The sequence below is a fragment of the Gavialis gangeticus genome, unplaced genomic scaffold (genome assembly GCF_001723915.1).
Source record: "Gavialis gangeticus isolate Ggan-Ray unplaced genomic scaffold, GavGan_comp1, whole genome shotgun sequence".
Lineage (NCBI taxonomy): Eukaryota > Metazoa > Chordata > Crocodylia > Gavialidae > Gavialis > Gavialis gangeticus.
The window spans coordinates 77,413,918-77,431,190 of record NW_017729029.1 but is presented as its reverse complement, the minus strand read 5'-3'; the positions used below and the strand labels follow the sequence as shown (position 1 = coordinate 77,431,190).

Below are 17,273 nucleotides of genomic sequence, written 5' to 3'. Positions count from 1 at the left end.
GCTTAATTGATTTTTATGTGTGCATGTGCAACTGTACACCACACCCTCCTCTCTAACAGCACAGTATTGAGATCCTAAGTGTTGGCCTGACCACTCAAGGCAACACTTTCATTAGACCAACTGAGAAATTGAGCAAGCTCACAAACAGACTCTCAGACTCAGAGGGACAGTTTTCCAGCTTCTGCTTCTTCTGTGCAAAAATTCATTTTATTTCCTACATATGGGGACTTTTTACCATCTTGAACTTTCCCTGAGCCTGAAAGCTTGCAGAAAAAGATTTTCTTTTTGCAATTTCTCAGTTGGTCTAATTAAAGGTATCATTTTGGAACCAAGAGTTCTAGATTTTTGCATTTCTTGTTGCAAATGAGAAAGTCGGGGTGAAAGTTACTAGGAAGTGCAGCCACTATAGGTTCACTTGTTTCTAATAAGTCATTGCTGACAATTCCTTGCTTCTTGGAGATCCTGAGAAATGTCATGGTCCACGTAGCTAGCAATGGGTAGAAAAACAAGTTACCAGCATATATACTGGCAAATTTGCATACCGAGACAAATTAAAATATGCTGTTAGGGAAAAGTACAGTAAAACCTTTGTTATCCAGTATCCCCAGGATAAGGGGGTTAACTGGAATTTTTACATAACTGGCATCTGAAATAACCCAGCCGGGGTTTTCAGATAGTGTGAAGTGCAGTCACAACATGCAATCGTCCTCCCTCCCCTCCCACCACATGCAATCATCCTCCCTCCCCCCACAGGCAACCGGTAGGGGGTGCATGTGCCCCCCTTGTGACAGCTGAAAGTTATGTCTGTGTGATAAAGGTGCTTGCTGAAGGCTCTATGAAGATTAGACCAAGTGTTTATCTGTATTTGGTTCAATATTAAGCTATATGTTGCTGCTAAGAGCCTAATTAAAGTTTAAGATGTAGTAAGGCCTTGTATAAAGTAAGGCCTAGTAAATTTAGCAAAGCCTTGAAGTAGTAAGGCCCTGTGGCATAGTTAAAATTAACCTTATCAAAAGGAATGCAAGGCTTGTACTGCTATTGGTCAGTCTAAGGACAGTTAAAGTAAAAAGAACCTGAGTGGCTGTAACTTTTCAGTACCATTCAGAAGCTACAAATGGGCTAAAACATCCGGAAATCATTCTGAAGGAAGATACAGCTCTGTGAAATGGTTAGTTAGCTGTTGACCTGGATCAGGGGGCCCATGGATCTCGAGGAGCCCAAGAACTCAATTCAAGGGTCCTCCCTTGTACCTCTTGGATGGCACTGATTGGGGACACCTGACTTCGCTGAGCTTTGTGGAAAGAGAAACTTGTTGTACAAAATCAGGCATCAGAGGGGACTGCCAATAAGCTGCTGATGCAAATTACTCCGGTCTGTCATTGTTTGTCTTGTTACTACATGTAGTTGTGTTTTTGTTAGTCAATAAACCTTTCTTACCTGTCTACCCCTGACCATACTCTCAATCCCAAACCCTCTGCAGATGGCTGGGACACCCCTGACAGCCAACACTGATGCTGTCAGTAGGGCTGATGCCCCCCGACAGAGCTGCCACCATTGGTGGCTTCTGCAGGTGCCCATCCAGATTTAGGAGGCACCAGTCACTCGTGCCCCCTCCCCCGTGTCTGACTGACTGGCCAGAAATTCTGGTTAATAGAATTTCCAGTTACTTAAATGTAGGATAACAAAGATCTTATTGTTGGCATGATAAATACAGCAAACGACAGTACTGTTTAATTTAATGCATAATTGCTCAGCATCAAAATTATAACTCTATTTTACTGGAAATATTCTTGGCCAATGCAAACTACTGTAGATAATTTCAGACAACCTGTGGGGGATAATTTGGCCAGCCAGAAGGCAACCACTTTTTGATAAAATATTTAAGCAGCATTCAATTTTTGTTGTTTTTTGCATACATTCTATACAGATCAATCCTGGCACATAGAGATTAATATACAGCCATGAGAGCACCATTTGCTTTTGTCCAAATAAAATCTAATACAAGAAGTGTTACATTATCTAGCCTAATGCCATAAAATGTATTAAATTCCTTTTAAGGCTCTCAGAGGTTAAACATCTGTGAATTTACTGTTGACACTGATATCACTGAGAATGTATTAAATTTAGTTTTACTAATGGATCCTTTTTTTTGAATCTCAAGGTTTTTGTTTGCTTTTAATACTAAAAAGCACACAATAAACACATACTGCCCAAGTCCCTTGAAAACAAAAATCAAAAGATTAACAAAATAAGCAAGGCCCCAAACATGCCAACCACTGGACTGTGGTCACAAATCTAGATATGGTCTACCTAAACAAAACACATTCACCACCTGGCAGCATAACTTGGTACTGAGTTTGCCTGTTAGGCTGAGAGGCAATTACAGTAGAATCTGTTATCTGGCATTTGAGTAACTGGAACACTCTATTAACCAGAATTTCTGGCCAGCCAGCCAGACACAGGCAGGGGCATCTGGCTAAAAACCACTGGCCTCAGGTAACCAGCATTTTTTTGTCCCTGGCCCCCCCCCCCCCCCCCCACCCCATTTCACACTCATGCCAGATAAGAGGAATTTTACTGTACCAAGAAAATGGATAAATACACTAAATGAAACAGACCGCCAAATATAGTTTACATACTTAGGATGACGAATATCAGGCAGGGATCGTTCCAGGGCTATGTTGTTGCTAACAAATATGTTGAAACCATTCTCCCTATAAGCAGAATCATCATGGTCTTCCTCTGTGAGAGGGTATGGCTTTCCATGCTCACCTTTCCCTGAAACAAAAGTAATACATATAGTTACCAATCTCTAGTATTTGAAAGCATAGAGCATACATAGGTGCAAGCGTGTTATAACAGAATAGCAAGGAGGGACTAGACCCAGAATATTGGATCTTGACCCCTTTAAGGAATTTCTTACCATAATTAAAGCCATTATGATAATAAGAAGAAAACACTGTTCCCTCCCCTAAGGAAGGAACAACCTATGGGACCCTCCTGTTCAAAGGTGTTCAGAGTTCAGGAGAGGCCACACAAGCCATGACACTGTGGCGTTGGATTTGGCCAGATGCACCTTTGAGACAAACTTGTGGGATCTTCACACACCTATGTGGGTGTCCTTTAGTTCCAAATCCCACTCTGCTATCTGCTGCTTGACCACCAAGACTAGATTTAAAATGTTCCAAGGGGCCAGATTCTTAGCTCAAGGTACCTCAGTTTTACCTGCCTCACCCAGGTCTTCTCAGACCCTAGCAGGAGAGACTTTGCCAGCTAGAAGATCCAAACATTTGCCCAGACCTGTGCTCTAAAATGGTGATCCCTGCCTTTGCCTTCTATAGAACAGGTCTGCCTCTATGGTCAATTGCTCTGAACTTATTTATTGCTTTAAGTTATTTATGGGCAGTTGTAAGAATAGAACTATATATATTACATTAGCAAATAGCCCATCATGCATAATGGGGGGGCAGGGACAGTGCCACCCCCCACTCTCTGCCTCCAGCCCCCACCTCTAGCCCAAGAACCTACCCCAGCCCCTGCTGCTCCACCCCGCACTGCTGCTGGCTCTCAAGAACAGGGGGAGGGGAGCTTGCAGTCAGTGGCAGCTGCTGACACCTGGTGACAGGCAACACCCCCGCTCTGCCTCCCCTCTCCCTCTACCAGCTGTTATCAGGGCCAGATGGCAGCAGTAGCAAGGGTGGGCATGGAAGTGACAGGGGGGCACTGCCACTGGAACTCCCCCTTCCCTGCCAGCTGTTCGGGGGGGGGGGGGGGAGAGGGGGGCACAGCAGCCAATTGGCATGTACCCTCTTGGTGGCACATGCACAGTTGGCCCCCCACACACACACACACACACACACACCCCCACCCACCCCCAACAGTAGTCATAAGAAATCAGCAATCATGTACTCAGATACAGAGATACAAACAAAGGCAAAAGTTGGAAGCAGGTTAGAACTCCACTGCTGCCTCTAACCTTTCTTCCTGCAATTTCTCCAGTCTGCCAGAATACTCAGCCTGCTGGCTGAGGGTCTAAAGTCCTTCCCTAGCCCAGGGAAATGAAAGACAAACACTTGCTCCCATGACCAGGTTTAAGTATTCTCATCTGTTCATTGGATTCTTGGGGAGTCCATACTATTCTTATAACTTCCTGCCCCCACAAGCACGTATCTATAAGACTAGGAGACTTTTCTGAACTAATTATGACCAGGAGATATTTACACTGTTTCAGTTATGTAAATTTATCAGGGTCCGGAAGGACCTGGATCATGAGCCTGGAACTATACTCACAAGGGTCTATTTAACTGATCATTAAAATACCTAGGTCAGATGCTAATTCTCAGTGATTGCTTGTTTCGCCATTTAGGCTTTGATCCTTTCCCAGGTGTGAAATCATTATTTAGGGAATAGCACCTAAAAAATTATTCCCGTGTTATACAATCCTGGCCGCACAATAACAAAAGAAACACATTGATACCAAATACCACAATTCATATTAACATAAGGCCCTTAAAAACTCAGCTTAGTGCTACTTATCTGTATAGACTGCACGTGCCATATCAGTAAAACAATTTTTTTTTAAAAAAACCATACAAGACATTCCATTAATACCTCAAAACTTATTGTACATGTGTGGGTGCACGTGCATTAAGACAGGTTTTATTTTTAGCCTTGAATTAAATCGGACTAGGAATTTCTTCACAAAGCAACATTTCCTTAACTATTCCTTAAGAGCGAAGACAAAAACTGAGGCTTATCCACACAACTGTGTTCATAGAATCAGGGCTTTTTACAATACCACTGTCTGTTACCAGTTTTTTTATAAGCCCTTCACAGATCCTTTCATAGTCATGGGTAAGTCATTTGGATTCTTTCAGTTACATTCCTTGTGCTTTGAATCAACCCCAAAGCATCAGAACCAACTTCTTTTTTCTGAACCAAACAGTTTCCTTCAAAATTTTCCCCTTCACACTCATTCCTGACACTTGCAAGCAATAACTGTTTTTAGAAATAAAGCAATATAATTATAATACGGATACTGATTCATGCTGATGACAGAGGCTGATTCATGCATTAGCATCAAATGCTTAACTTCACAGAGTAGATATAAAAAGTAACTTGACCCTCTAAAAAAGAGAAATTGCATCTACCAACTTTTCCAGGAGTATTGAACTAGCCAGGCATGAGGGTACCAAGCCAAAGCACCCTGAAGAGTGATGCACCAACCTATTCTTCAGACAAAACCTGGTTTTGTTTGAAAATCTGGCTCTGTCTCCTAGCAGACCTTCTATTGTGTTTCCCTTTGTAGCATATTCATTATCACTCCTTCTATTTAAAGTAATTCTCCCTCCTCACTGGGAAGGCACAACTAGACAGCTGAACCCCCCTGTACCTTTGATAAGACACAGATGATGAATTTAAACAACAGTTACCAAGTAAACAAAACTAAAAGATCTTTTACCTGTCCTTGGGCACCCTTCCATCTTGCACACATATGGAATAATAACTCCAGACTCTTTTTGTATAACCATTTCTGCTATCTAGATCCTTATTTCACAGACATTTCAAGATTCCTTCTGGCATATTACCCTCTTCCTTCAGGGCCAAACGCAAAAGGAAAAAAACTTCCTCTCATCTCATATCTCTTCAGTTGAGCTTTTGCTAACTGATGCCATTCTGTTTGATGACGGGCCAATCAGGATCACCTGGGAGCTTGAAGGATGCAGGAAGATATAGCTAATTTGGTTCAGGTGAGACTAAGTCTGACTTTTCATTGAAGGCATTTGTTTATAATAGTGGTGCATTTCATTTTTTAAAAATCTCAAAATATGAAAGCAAATATGGGTTTTATATTCTAAGCTGTCTGTCTTTGCTTACAAACAAAATTTTTAAAAAAACAACTTTGATCAAAATAACTAATGTACTTGGGAGACAAACAAGAGCTTGAATTTTTCACCATCGTCGTTTTGTTTTTTATAGTTAACTTCTTTTTACACAAAGAAAAAATACCCTTAAAATGCAAATATCAAAGTGCCTAAAGCTGATATGGATAGAAAAATCTGTGATAATGATTCTGTGTGAATTTTTATGAAATTCATAGTAAAGAACCATAATCACAGATGCTCACTTATTGATTAGAGTATACAGCTTTAATCCAGAACACTAATCAAAGTCTAACAGTGGATTTATATTATATTTTAATAATAAAAAGTAACTGTGCCAGCATAATACAACCCACAAGGCATTATTTAGACATCAGTGTTTACTTATATCCCAGCGCACATTCTAGACATCCATTTTTATCTGATAATCCAATAAGTAATTTAGATAGCAGACAAGGCTACTGAGGAAATCCCAGAATAAGATGACTATGATAAACCAAGCCAGAGGAAATCAAACCTTTTGGCAGGCATGTCACTAATTCCCTTTTCTGACCCCATCTCTTTTTCTACTGTCTCCTGCCTGCCTAGTTAATTGTTCTTCTCCCTGCTCCATCTGCTTTGTGACATTCAAAGCACCTGTGTACACCCCTTGTGGCATATGTGCTATGAGTTGGCCACCCCAAACTGGTTTGTTGCTCACATACCTTTTCCCAAGATTTAATTTCCCTTATAATCTTGCTCTGGGCTCTCCAACAGATGGCCCGCAGGCTACACAAACCCTGTGAGAGGTTAGATTGCATCTGCCAGGCTCTTGCCTAGGTCTTGTTTCTCATGATTCCAACCGCAAAAGCAACTGGAATTTCTGTGCTCCACCTCCATGCTCTAGTTGCTGCTTCTTGCCTCTGCCCCAGGGGTTGGAGTAGTGCAGTAGCAGAAGAAGTTAAGAGTGAGCCCAGGACACAGTGCAGGAGCAGCAGCAGCTTCTCAAGGTGGTGGGTTGAAGGCAGGCAGTGCAATGGTGAGATGTGATGGGGCTGGATATAGTGGGCCCACAGTGTAGTGGTGGGGGTGTGGGCATGCAGTCCAGTGGTAGGGGGATGGTCAAGGGTGCACAGTGCAGCAGTGGGGGTCATGGGCAAACAGTGTACCAGTGGGGAGTTGCATTGACAGAGTGTACACAGCCGGAGGGGTGGTTTTCTCTGGTGCAGCCCACGCAGTGTCTCTCCAGCTGGTGAGGCCCATAGGGCATGTGGCCCTTGGTTGCTTTGAAGTTGGATAGTCCTAATTTTGCAATTTGCCTGTTTCAAGCAAGGCAATGGGATTCTTTGGAGTCCCTGGCAGTTTTTCTCCAGGAAGGCAGACACAGCTTTCCTGGTATATTGCACCCATAGGATAGGCACAAACAATGAAAACCCACATTTCCACTACCAAAGACTGTAGAAACATACTTTTAGGTCCTGAACTACAGGGACTAAAGAGATGGAATCCACACCACTTCCTTGCCTGTACAACAATTATTCCAGTGTATAACTTAAAATAGCAACCATATCAGTCCTCTGCATCCTCCATGGTGATATTTTGATATTTTAGCACTATTATTATTTGTTAAATGAGACTTCCAGCAGGGGATGCACCCAGTAGACAAAAGCTGAGATGGAGATAGTATTTAGCTCTTTTGAGCCTCAACAACAGAACTTTCCTAAAATGCTTTCTTGCTATCCTGGGCCCCCTTAACATTAATGTTTTATTCATGGCATAACTTGGGTTACACGTGAACCCAGTTTCAGATGCCATAAAATGGGGAATAGGTCCTAAAAATATTTCATATGTAATGTAGAATATTTTTATGGTTGGTTTGTATGGCACCTTAAATTTAATGTATGGCTGGAAGCCAACAATCAGCTGATTATAAGCTCACCCAGAGACACAGGATAGAAAGCTGAAGGGCTTCTTGCATCAGGGACTTTATACCCTGTGGTAGAAAGCTCTGGACAGGCTGCCTGACACAGGAAAGCAGAGCTTCTGCTCCAACATGTCAGGCAGGCCTGGCAGGGCTGCCCAGTACAGGGCTTTGGCAATCAGTTGGCCTTGGGTCTCAAACCTAGGACGCTCTGAGCGGGGAGAAGACAATCAGCCCACTGCCTGTCTTGATAGCCCCAGATGAACAGGACCTGGGACTCTCTGGGGACTGGGGCCAACAATTAGATAACAATCTCCAGCCCCTGGACAGCCCAAGGTCTTCAATTGGACCTGAAACTGTCTGGCATAGCAACAATCAGCTAATTGTTGGCCCTGGATACAGATAACTAGCCTTCAACTTACCAGTACAGAGAGTGCCCAACTCTGGGCTCCCCCTGTACTGGCAAGTAGTAATGGTGCTATTAGGATCTTATTCTTAATCTCAAAATCACAACTCCTGCCATGCATGATTGTTAGGATCAGGAATTGTAGCAAAACCCCAGTTGCTCTTTTTTTATTGATTTAAAAATACATTCCCTCCCAACCATTTCTGACTTTTTCTCTCCCTCTCTATTCCCTATAGATAAGTGACCTAAGACATAGGATGAGCTTCAGAATTTTATTTTGGGAGCAAGTTGTATTTGTTTTGCTTTTTTTCCTCCTCCTTTTCAAATAAGTGCCCTGTTATGGATATCCACTATTTTATATTGTATAATATAAACAATTATGTTTATATTGATTTTTACTGTTCTATATTACTGTTTTACTGATACTATATGATTTAGGCCTACATATGTAAGTTAGCATAAGTCATGTCAAGTTTCCATTTTGTCTGTCAAGTCTCCATCTTGTGTCCCCTGCCCGGGCATACCCTATTGTAACTCTGTTGTAACTGTGAGACTCATACCTACCCCCGCCTATGTAACTTGGTTCCTGAATGAATGGGGATGAATGAGGGTGCTTCAGAGACAATGGCAGTAGGTCTAAAAATAGCTCCTTCTGAATGACCAAACCATCAACTCCGTGACCCAACCATCACCCTGCATTGACCCTCCCTGGCTCAAGATTTGAAAGACAAAGACTGCTGCAGATCCTACCCAAGCCACCATTACAGACAACTGAAACTGCATGTCCTGACCTGGAATACACATGCTTAGTGCACCCGGGACTGCCCCTTGCCTGGGCAGGCCCCCTGCCACTGGGATCACAGAAGATCTGCCCCTATAACAGGGGGCAGTGAAGACAGATCCAGTGGCCATCTTCACCTGGACCAGACCTGCTCCATGTCATGCTGCCTATCAACCCAGAGGCCCTGCTGGTGACCCCTCCTTTGGATAACACCTGCTGGACAAAGATCTCGAATAGCCATTGAGGACCCCCTTCCAGCCTGGATACATAGCTATCACCCCCACCCTCTCTTCAACCAAGGACTTGGACTTTGTTTCTCTTCCCTACCTGGACTCATAAGATTCATAGATGTAGGGTCAGAAGAGACCTAAGTAGATCATCAAGTCTGACCCCCTGCCCTGGGCAGGAGAGAATATTGGGTTCATATGACCCCAGCTAGGTAATTGTCAAGCGTCCTCTTAAAGACCCACAAGGTAGGAGCTAGCACCACTTCCCTTGGAAGTTAGTTCCAGATCCTAGCTGCCCTGAAACTCCAACCCTTCCACTGAGTGTCTTTCTTCTGCTACCATTGTGAGTGCTTGTGTGTGTGTGTGCGCCTGTGTGGAAACCAATAACTTCACGGGGCTGTGTAGGGTGTTGCCTGTTTAATAAACCTGTTATTTTGAAACCCTGAATTGGGTTTTTATCTGTTTCCTGACTGTCTCCCCCTTGCCACCACTTATCTGCCCCCTGATCTCCCAGCTGTCTGCCTCAGTTTCCAGCCCCAAGCTCCCAGCTATCTGCCTCTCTCTTTCCTGGCTGTCTCCTCCTTGCCACTGGGCTTTTTCCCTTGCACCAGTGACCTCGAGTAACCCTGGGGCCACTTGACCTTAAGTAACCCCAGCTCCCCTCCAGTCTGCTGGTTCTAATCCTGGCCCCAGCAACTTTCACTCCTGGCACTTTCACTGTCTCATTTTAACCTCCATCCATCTCCCTCCTTCCCCTCCTTCTGGAGATCTTTGACCCTTGATTCCCCCTCCCATAGTCACCAAGCTCCCTAGGTATTCTAAATACCCTAAGCACACACATATACCTCACCCTACCCAAGTTAGGAACTCACCTGTGTGTATGTGTATGTGTAGGTGGGTGGTTTGTGTGTGAACTGGTGAATATACATATATGTAATTGTGTGTGTGATAAATGAATTAGTGTATGTGTATTGGGTGTGCAGGTATTGACAAGTGATTTTTGTTTAACTTTTGGTGTGTATAGTGTATAGGTGCTTGAATTGGTGATAGGTGTGTGTGTGTCTAGGCTGGTAATTTTGGATGTGTGTATGTGCCTGAGTTGGTAGTGCATGGGTGCATGTGCCTAGTGTGTGTGTATGCACCTAATTGATTTTTGAGTGTGTGCATGTGCAATTGTACACCACGCCCTCCTGTCAGCATGATATTGAGTTCCTGAGCATTGGCCTGACCCCACAGGGCAACAGAATCAGATCCCATACTGCCATAAAATGAATCTATGCCAGGGGCCCTGGCTTCATATGGTATTTAAACAAATGTATTCCAGTTTATGGATTGTTTGTAAAATATTTGCCATAATTACAATTTCAAATATTTGCTGTTCACTTTCCACAGGCTTTCTGTGGGGGAAACAGCTGTTGATGAAACACACAGAAGGTTGTAAACACAGTTTAAGTAAATTCATATTTAAAAATGAATGTTCATGAATGTGAGTTCCACACTATTGTCCAGAACAATCTGCTCTTTAGGAAAAATCACACCAAAGACCCAGTGGGCTGTCATTAGGCTTGAATAGAGTTACACCAGAAGAGAATTTGGCTAACTTCCCAGAGCAATGGGAAAAACTTACAAGGACAGCTATAAAGTTTGGTAGATCTGTAGCATAATTTTATTAAAGTTCAGGGGTGGTCAGATCTAGAACTACACTAATGCTACATTACCTTTTAAATTTTTGTTCTTTGATTCTACATCTTACAGTTTTTCCTCCAGCAAATACACTGGCACCTAATCAAGAATAGAATAATAAATAAACTGTATGTCTCCAGGACACAACCCAGACATAAAATTACCCTGTTTAATTTTACCATTTTAATAGATTGTTAATTCATTACTCAGGCTGAACAATAATCTGTGTGTTATCGCCTTTGTGCTCCATTGCATATGGAATTTTATATTAAATACTGTATAGGATTTTTTTTTATAAGTTGGCACCTCCATATTAATTAGGAGAATAGTACATACATGCACACTTCCTAAATGCCATGAAAATATTCAGGTGAGCTAAAAGATAAGTAAAAGAAGATGTGAAAGGTTACAGAAATTCTGAATGTCAATGATTTATGCAGAATGACAGAATTATTACAGAGTGTCTTCAATCCCAATGGAATAGTGCTGAGGTCTCCCTGAAATGGACGTACACTCTGGGGGCTTATTCTTAGTTTGTGATAACTGATAGCTTGGAAGCATCCAAATTATATTCTGCACATGATGATGATGTCTCATACAGCAGAAGAAAGGAATCCTTTCTTGCTCAGTGCACAGCATGAGAGGAAGAGAATTGATGCAAGACAAAATGAAAAACTTTATTCTCTGCAGTCAGTATAAGTGCACAGCAGCATAAAAAAGGTACTGTTTTAGCCAGAGTGGTAAAGCTGCCAGCTTTGCTAATTATTAAGAGAAGGGGGCGTAGTATTAACTGCAAAATCAGTGTCAGCTGCAAATCAAATCATACCAGTGATAAAGAAACAGTTCCTAATAACTTTCATGTAAAATGGGTAAAAGTCCTGTTCACTAAAAGAATCTCAGACAGCAAGAAAACCCATTACAATAGGTTATGAATTTTCAGCTCAATGCTATTTATGTTACCCTAGGCACAGCGGAAAAATATTGGATTTACTGTATCAAATAACTAAGGAGCAGTAACTGTAAATGTTGCATCCTAGTACATGGGTTAGTAGAAACTAAATGGATAAGGCATGTAATCCACTCCATTTCCTTGAAGAAGTACCATATACAAACCTCATTGTTTTATTTGCCGTTCCATGCTACCAGTTCACCTTGACTACATAGTCCACTGCTGCAGTAACCCAAATCTCTGATTCACCAGAATATTAAAGCAGAGGCTACTTTACTGAATAGGAATGGAATTACTGACATGATAAAATGTTTTGCTGAATGATTTCTCCTTATTTTGTTAATAAAATATGCCTTTCCTAAGGTTCTAAAGCTTTCATAACAAAGATGCTGCAGGTAACCAGATCTTACACTATTACATGTTACATGATGCATGTGTGGGTGTGTGTGTATACACCTTAATCCCAACCCAGAAAGTAGATCAGCCAGTGCACGCTGACAAAAAAATGTTGGGTATGAATTATTAGGTTAACCTAACTAGAATTAGGTCAATCTAAATTCGCACTCATGCAAGCATTTAAAGGGTTTAATTTGGCCACAGTATGGCACACCCAATATAAATCTACTCTGGAGAGGCTTAACTTGATCTAGCGAATGCCTGCCCATGTTATCCGCCAAGCCCTGGTTCTGGGAAAGCCCAGCTGCTCACCCTAACTTTGAGACCGAGCCCAACCCCATCTAAACCCTGATTGGGCTATTTACAGCCCCCCCCCAGCTCCATATGGACATCCCAAGTTACTTATCTCAGGCTCCCTGTATTGCTCCTGGCAGTGGTGAATGGCTGCATGTGCCACTCCCTGTCTAGGTTTAAGTAATTTAAAGCAGTGCTCAACCTTTTGGCCCAGAGAGTGGGATGGGGCTCATCCATGGATTGAACCCCACATGCCAGGATTATGCCAAGAGGCCCAGCATTGCCCCCTCTCTGACCCAAATGGGAGTGGGCCTTGGGGCCTAGCACCACCCCTCTTGCCCAATGCCTCAGGATTGGGCCCTAGGGGGCAGGCATCAGCCCTCATGCTGGGATTGGGTCCTGGGGGCCCAGTGCTGACCCATTCTGCCCCTGTTCACTGGGACTGTGCCTCAGGGGCCCAGTGCCACCACCTCTCAGGCCCCTGCACTGGGATTGGGCCCTGGGGCCTGGTGCTACCCCCACCTAGCCTTGTATACTGGGATTGGGCACCCAATCCAGAAAGAAGGGTCAGAGGAATCCCACTTGTTTGGAAATCTGGCAGTGGGGAGTAGTGCCACTGCTCTCCTGCTGCTCAATCCTGAGCCCTGTGGGCCAGAGGACATAGGGTTGTGGGCCAGATCTGGCCTGTAGGCTGTACATTGAGCACCCCTAGTTTAAAGCAAGCCACCTAAACCTAGACCAGGTACAGCAAATGCTTATGTTCTCACCTATAAGGGTCTATAATGCTGTCTGTCCAAGGTGCCACTAATAAGAAAGTAGCCACATTCTGACTACCAAAAGTAGAGGTGCACCAATACATCAGTCCATTTCATATCAGCACTGATAAAAGGAAAATTGATATTACTGGCAATCGGCTTTTTTTGGCTGATGTGGCCAGTAATATTGCTGATAAATGCCGCATGCATGCACACAGCCGCAGCATACTTGTGGCCAGGAGTGTAGACCAGAAGCTTGGACAGCAGCATCCAGCTGATAAGCTGAAACCTAACAATGAGGGAGGTGAGTTGGAGGAAGAGCGGGAGAGCAGTTTTCTGCTGCTAATGCCTCTGGGCTCCAGCTTGAAGTGGAGACCAGAAGGCAGAAAGCAGTGAGGAGGCAAGGATATGCAAGTCTTCCTAAATGTGAAAGAGATCTAGCAGCTTGCAAAGGCTATAGGAATGCCAGTGAGGAAGAGGGAGGAGCCAACTACCAGGAGTAGTAGCACAAACAAATCTTAAAGGGACAGGCATGCATATTTTAAAAGAAGTATAAATACCATAACAATAGTTTTACTTAACATCAGGAGTATCTTAAGAAAAAGATGGGAGCAGATTGAAACAGTATGGAACCAGGTAAGGGCAGACAATCTGCCTACAAGAATGTGGTATACCAGGGGAGAGAGATTATAAGCACTTTGAGAACTGGTAGAGATGGGGACCATCCTGGTGGTCAGGGACAAATGATGACAAAGTGGCAGGGGTAGCAATATTATTCAAGAACCCAGAGCTGAGAACAAAGTAAGTAGAAGAAGTCATTAGTGGCAGATCACAGCAAATGATACCATTAATCAGGGGAACAGAATTGGAAATTTTCAATGTATATGCACCACTGGAAAGGAAGGAAGAAATGCGCTGCTTAGAAAGCTAGTACTTTATGTGGTCAGGGAGATCACGCATAGTAGTGGGAGATTTCAATTGCATAAATCAAGGTGGGTGACAGAACAGGGGAAGGATGAAATGGAGTTTTCGACAACTCCTCTAGACTGTTAAAAAATATAATAAAAGAAGAGTCGCTAAGAGATGTGTGGACAGGGAAGAAAGTTTTCACAAGACCAGACCCCAGTGGAAAGAAACAATCAAGAATTGACTTTGTGCTTGTATCAGAAGAAATAGGGATAAGGAAGAAAGAAACTATACATATGGCTTTTAGTGATTACTAGATGCTGAAGGTAGAAATGAGTCTTGGTAAGAGCCCCATGACAGGGAAGGGACTGTGGAAGTTAAATGTGCAGCTGTTGCAAGATGAAGGGATAAGTCAAGTGTACACAAGACAGTATGAGAAGTGGCAAACACTGAAGAAATATTTTGGGAGTACCAGAGAATGGTGGATGATGCTGAAGAAGAGGATGGGAGAATTCTTCAGAAAGGAAAGCTGAAGATGCATGGGAAAAAGAATGAAAGTGCTAAGCTGCAAAGAAGGATGCAGAAGCTGCTAAAGAAAGTCACAGAAGTAAGATAATATGGCTGTGTGAAGCTTCGGTCCTCGATTCAATTCAGTGGAGATTTGGCCTGATTCAGTGGCCAAATGTCCAAATCCGAATTGAATCACAGGACCCTTTAATCTCTCTGAATAGAATCGGAACCCTCTGAATCAATTTGGAGAGATTTGGAGATTCAGACAAAGAGACAGCTTTAAATGTTTTTTCTACATACCACTAGGTAGCGGGGGCTCATGAATGCTGTGATGCTGGGGTACATGGAGCATCCTGCAGAAGTGAGGGGGGCTCCCCAGAATGCTCAGGAGTAGACCCAGAAGTGAACCAGAAGCACTTCCGGTCCACTTCCGGGTCCGCCCGAGAGCATGCGAGGAGCTTCTGCATGGCCACCCAGCTCTGTGATTGGTGCCTCCTGGGTCTGGGGGGGACATCCAGGTTCCCCCTGTGGCCGATCACCAAGCCGGGAGGGGGTGGCGGGGCTCCCCAGCGTCCTCCCCGGCAGACCCCAAAGTGGACCAGAAGTACTTCCACTCCACTTTCGGGTTTGCTGCCGAACACGTGGAGGGCCTCCCTGCACTCCTGTGGGATGTTCCATGTGCCCCTGCATCGCAGCGTTCACAAGCCACACCTGGTACCTCAAGTTGTAGAAAAAACTTTTAAAGCTGTGTCTATGTCCAAATCGCTGATTCTCTGAATCATCATCAAATCTTCAGATTTGGATTTGTCTGAATCGAATCAGAAACAGTGATCCAAATAAATTAAATCAAATCACTGTCCCTGATTCAGGCTGAATCTGTATTGAATACCACCTGCTTCACACACCCCTAGAAGACAGGTTTGAGAAGAGCTACAAAAAATAAGGCAAGATTTAGACACCTGGTATAAAAGAAAGACAAGAGAAAAAGGATTCTTAGCACAAGCAGCCTGGGTGGGAGAAAATGAAGAATGGTACCAACATGTCCCAGCAGCAAAAGAACATAAAACAGAAACAAAAGAAGATAGTGCCTGGGTGGAAAAGCAGGAGGAGGTGTTGGAGGTGATGAGAAGATTTTATGATGAGCTATACCAGAAGGAGGAAACAAACAAAAAGATGATGAAGGATTCCTTGGAAGAGACTGGAGAAAAAAGTAGAGGAGGAGGACTCAATGACAGAAGAAAAGATAACCTTAAGGGCAGTGGAGGAGTGTTTCAAAACCTTTAAAAGAGGGAAATCACCAGAAACAGATGGACTGCATGTGAAATTTTATGAAAATGTTTGGGCATTGGGTAGGGAGGGATATAGGGGAAATGTTAGAGGAAATAGCAGGAACAGGAGAGGTAGGGAAATATTTCCCAAGAGGCCTGGTGATCTTACTCTTCCAGAAAGGAGAGAAGGAACTCCTGTAAAACTGGAGACCAATTACACTTCTCAATATGGACTATAAGTTAATGGCCAAGACATTGGCTTTGAGGATGAGGATAAACACCCAGAAGATAATACATGAAGACCAAACATATGCAGTACCAGGTAGAAGGGTTTTCAAAGCTATCAGATTGATCAGAAATACACTGCCCCACATCCAAGAGAGGAAAACAAACACAGATGTAGCAAACCTAGATTTAGAAAAAGCATATGACAAGAGTGGATCATGATTACAGCTGGGGCTGCATGAACTGAAATACTACATCTATCTGGACAAGCAAGAGATCGGAGAGGAAGAGGCAGAGAAGAAGTGGAGGCAAAAAGGACTAGGCACACTTGCTTCACTAAACCAACAGAAAGGACTGATGGGAGGAGCAGAGAGTTTCAGGTGGTTACTGAGGTAACAGTTTTTTCACGTAGTTCTGTATGAAGAAAAATATTTCTGTAAGGGTTTGGTTTTTGTATGGTGTTGATGTATGTTGTTTACAGTTTAAAATATGGAGCTGTATATTTTTGATAGGTAGTTGTTTCTATTCTTAGTAAAACAGGGATGCTCAATATATATAGCTTTACAAGTGTAGGGTGATACTCCATACATATAGTTTTACAAGTGTAGTATAAATGTATTTTTAATAAAATTTGTAAAAAATAAATAAATTTCCATCATCATTTTTTGATACCAGGAGAGGTTGTCAGACCTTGTTGTGGTCTCTCTGACTGCTGGCCTCATATTGCAGAAACTCAAGTACATCCTCCCTCCTAGGGAAGACCCAGCTCATTCCCTTCTAGGGGAGCAATTTTGTTTTGTTGTTTCTTTTAAAGGCCACACACACACACACAGACGCACACACACACGTTTCTATCAGAATGTTTACCCAATATGGGGTATGTGATTTATGGTCATGTTCAGTGTTGGCTGTATTTAATCAATTTTCTAGTTGGTTTCCATTACTAAGCACATGCTGCTTCTGCCAGCAGTTTAATGATAGACAATGTATTTAATGAGATTTCCTTGTATATGAACATAAGATACGGGACTTTCCCCCTGTTGGTTGTAGGGGAAAAGCTTCATCTTATATTTTGAGTAAATACTGTAGTT

At 43.0% G+C, this 17,273-nt stretch overlaps 1 protein-coding gene across 1 annotated transcript in view; it reads right to left on the bottom strand.

The window, feature by feature from the left end:
- The window catches only part of GALNTL6 (polypeptide N-acetylgalactosaminyltransferase-like 6), a 1,239,844-nt gene that overhangs the window by 661,533 nt on the left and 561,038 nt on the right, over nt 1-17,273 (bottom strand). The window contains exon 3 of the mRNA XM_019521784.1: nt 2,640-2,778. Coding sequence (XP_019377329.1) covers nt 2,640-2,778 — 139 coding nt within the window. The remainder of the gene's footprint in view (nt 1-2,639; nt 2,779-17,273) is intronic.